Genomic DNA, 2,038 nt, shown 5'->3' with positions numbered 1-2,038 from the left:
AACCATCTGTATGTCGAAGCAACAAACCCGCTCTTCAGTGCTAGACTATGTACCGGCATACCAGAGTGCACTACACGGCCGCACGTACAGACCCTCGTTTGCCTTCATGGCGAATCGGTATGTCACTTGATGTTATTCGATTTCTTCATAACTCAATCGTTACTCGATATCTTCAACAGATTTTGGACAAGGGCCAGCTGCAGGTCAGCAACCACGAGCGCGCACACAACCTAGAAAACGAGTACTTGGAGATCGCTACCACCGTGGCAGAGATGTGTGTCAACCCAGAGACCAATAGGCCGTATCCGTATACCGTAATCCAAACCGCTATGAAGGACGCACACTTCTCGGTCAAGCCCAATCGCAACGTAAAACAACAGGTGCGTTTCTAATATGCACTATCTGATATGTACTATAGTCTACACTACACTTGTAGAGGCGAATTGGTGATTTATGGGGACAAGAGTGTGCGCATTAAGCTTGAATGGGGGTCAGGAGCGGGATTGTCTGTGATACCTCTCGCTAAAGTTTCTATTGTGTAGCTAGATGTAGCGCCCCTATTACTGGTTCGGGTGTGGTTTACGGACTCAGCACACATGTACGAGCAACTTGCATGATCCACAATACTGACAGCTTTGCTCTAGTGCACTAGTTCAATTCCACATACTTAATTCCTGCGGCGAATTAGTCTCTGCTTGAGAATGTGTTTGAGAATTAGTCTCTGCTTGTGGATATGTTTGAGAATTAGTCTCTGCTTGAGGATGTGTTTGAGAATTAGTTTCTGCTTGTGGATGTGGCTGAGAATCCGTCTCTGCTTGTGGATGTGTCTGATGAACTATACATACTCGCCTGTTCGCTAGAACGGGAAATGTGTCATCATTGTCTGTTGTACCCGTCTGCATCCTAACGGATCCTCCGTGTACATTCCTGTTCGTGGCTATCAATTGACACATACCTGAATCTAACCTTGTCTGTGGGCGGGGGCATCACAGGCTCTCGATGTCATCACCTTACTCAAAGAAAGCATGCAAATAGAAAGGGCTCAGATGCGAGTGCGGGTGTGTTTACCGCAGAGCGTGGCTAAGGCGGCGAAACCTTCGGTAAGTGAGGTGTTAGGGTGCTCAGCACTGTCAATTGCATCTGCGGACATGTATGTATGTAGCTCCAAGGGTTGTACGAACACGAAGTTCTCGGCTGTCTGTTGGTGTCTATATGATGATTATGGCCGCACTTGGTATCTCTCCTGTGCTTCTTACTATCTTTAACGAGACAGTTTGAGGAAGAGATGGGCCCGCCCAATCCTGCGCTTGTCACATATACCGTAGAGTACACACCTTTCAGACGCCTGCCCATGGTCACTATACGCACAGCATCCTAGGACCTCTCATTTGCATCAGATCGGTGTATGGAAACTATATAATGTTACAACTGTTGGACGTGTGTGGTAAAAGCGGGCGAGGTTGCTTCTGATTGCTAATGGCGACAGTAAACTGCCTGCTACTACAGCCTACGCTTCATGCCTTCCACTACAGTCACCAATGCTCTGGAAGAAGTTCTGTGATCAATACTACGCATGCACTACGTGTTTTAAACGTATGCATATACACCGTACACTTTGCACTCACTAAAGTACTCGCACCCACGACTATTTCGATCCGTTCTGGCTAATTTGCTACACAGCCCATGTTCAATTATAGCTGCATTTTGTCTAACTTTTGGTCGGCGGAACCTAAATAAGTCGATTCACAAATGTTGCATATACTAATAACCCTAAGTTAGTCTCTCATTTCTATCCTTGCCTTTCTGAGCAAACTTTTGATTCCAACCTCATGCAGTTACTGACCTAGCCCATTCTTACGACAACATATAATCCTCGCAAACATCAGGTCGTTGCACACATCAAAGAAGTACAAGAGGAGAACTGGGACAATGGAGAATACGAAGTGGTGGGTAGGGTCCATTCATGGAAGCTGAGTTTACTTCACACTATTCTGTTTGCGCACTGTCTGTGGTATCGAACCTGTACCACGTAGCGTCG

The 2,038-nt window shown here is 46.4% G+C and overlaps 1 protein-coding gene across 1 annotated transcript; it reads left to right on the top strand.

Annotated features, from left to right (window-relative positions):
* Positions 1–119: 119 nt before the first annotated feature.
* SARC_14152 (hypothetical protein) lies at positions 120–380 on the top strand (the record flags this gene model as incomplete). Its single annotated transcript, XM_014291716.1, has 1 exon — positions 120–380. A coding segment is annotated over one exon (261 nt), but the record flags the coding sequence as incomplete, so codon positions are not given.
* Positions 381–2,038: the final 1,658 nt, after the last annotated feature.

This window comes from Sphaeroforma arctica (assembly GCF_001186125.1).
Source record: "Sphaeroforma arctica JP610 unplaced genomic scaffold supercont1.4225, whole genome shotgun sequence".
NCBI lineage: Eukaryota > Ichthyosporea > Ichthyophonida > Sphaeroforma > Sphaeroforma arctica.
The sequence above is the reverse complement of the archived record's forward strand: the minus strand, read 5'-3'. Positions and strand labels throughout refer to the sequence as shown.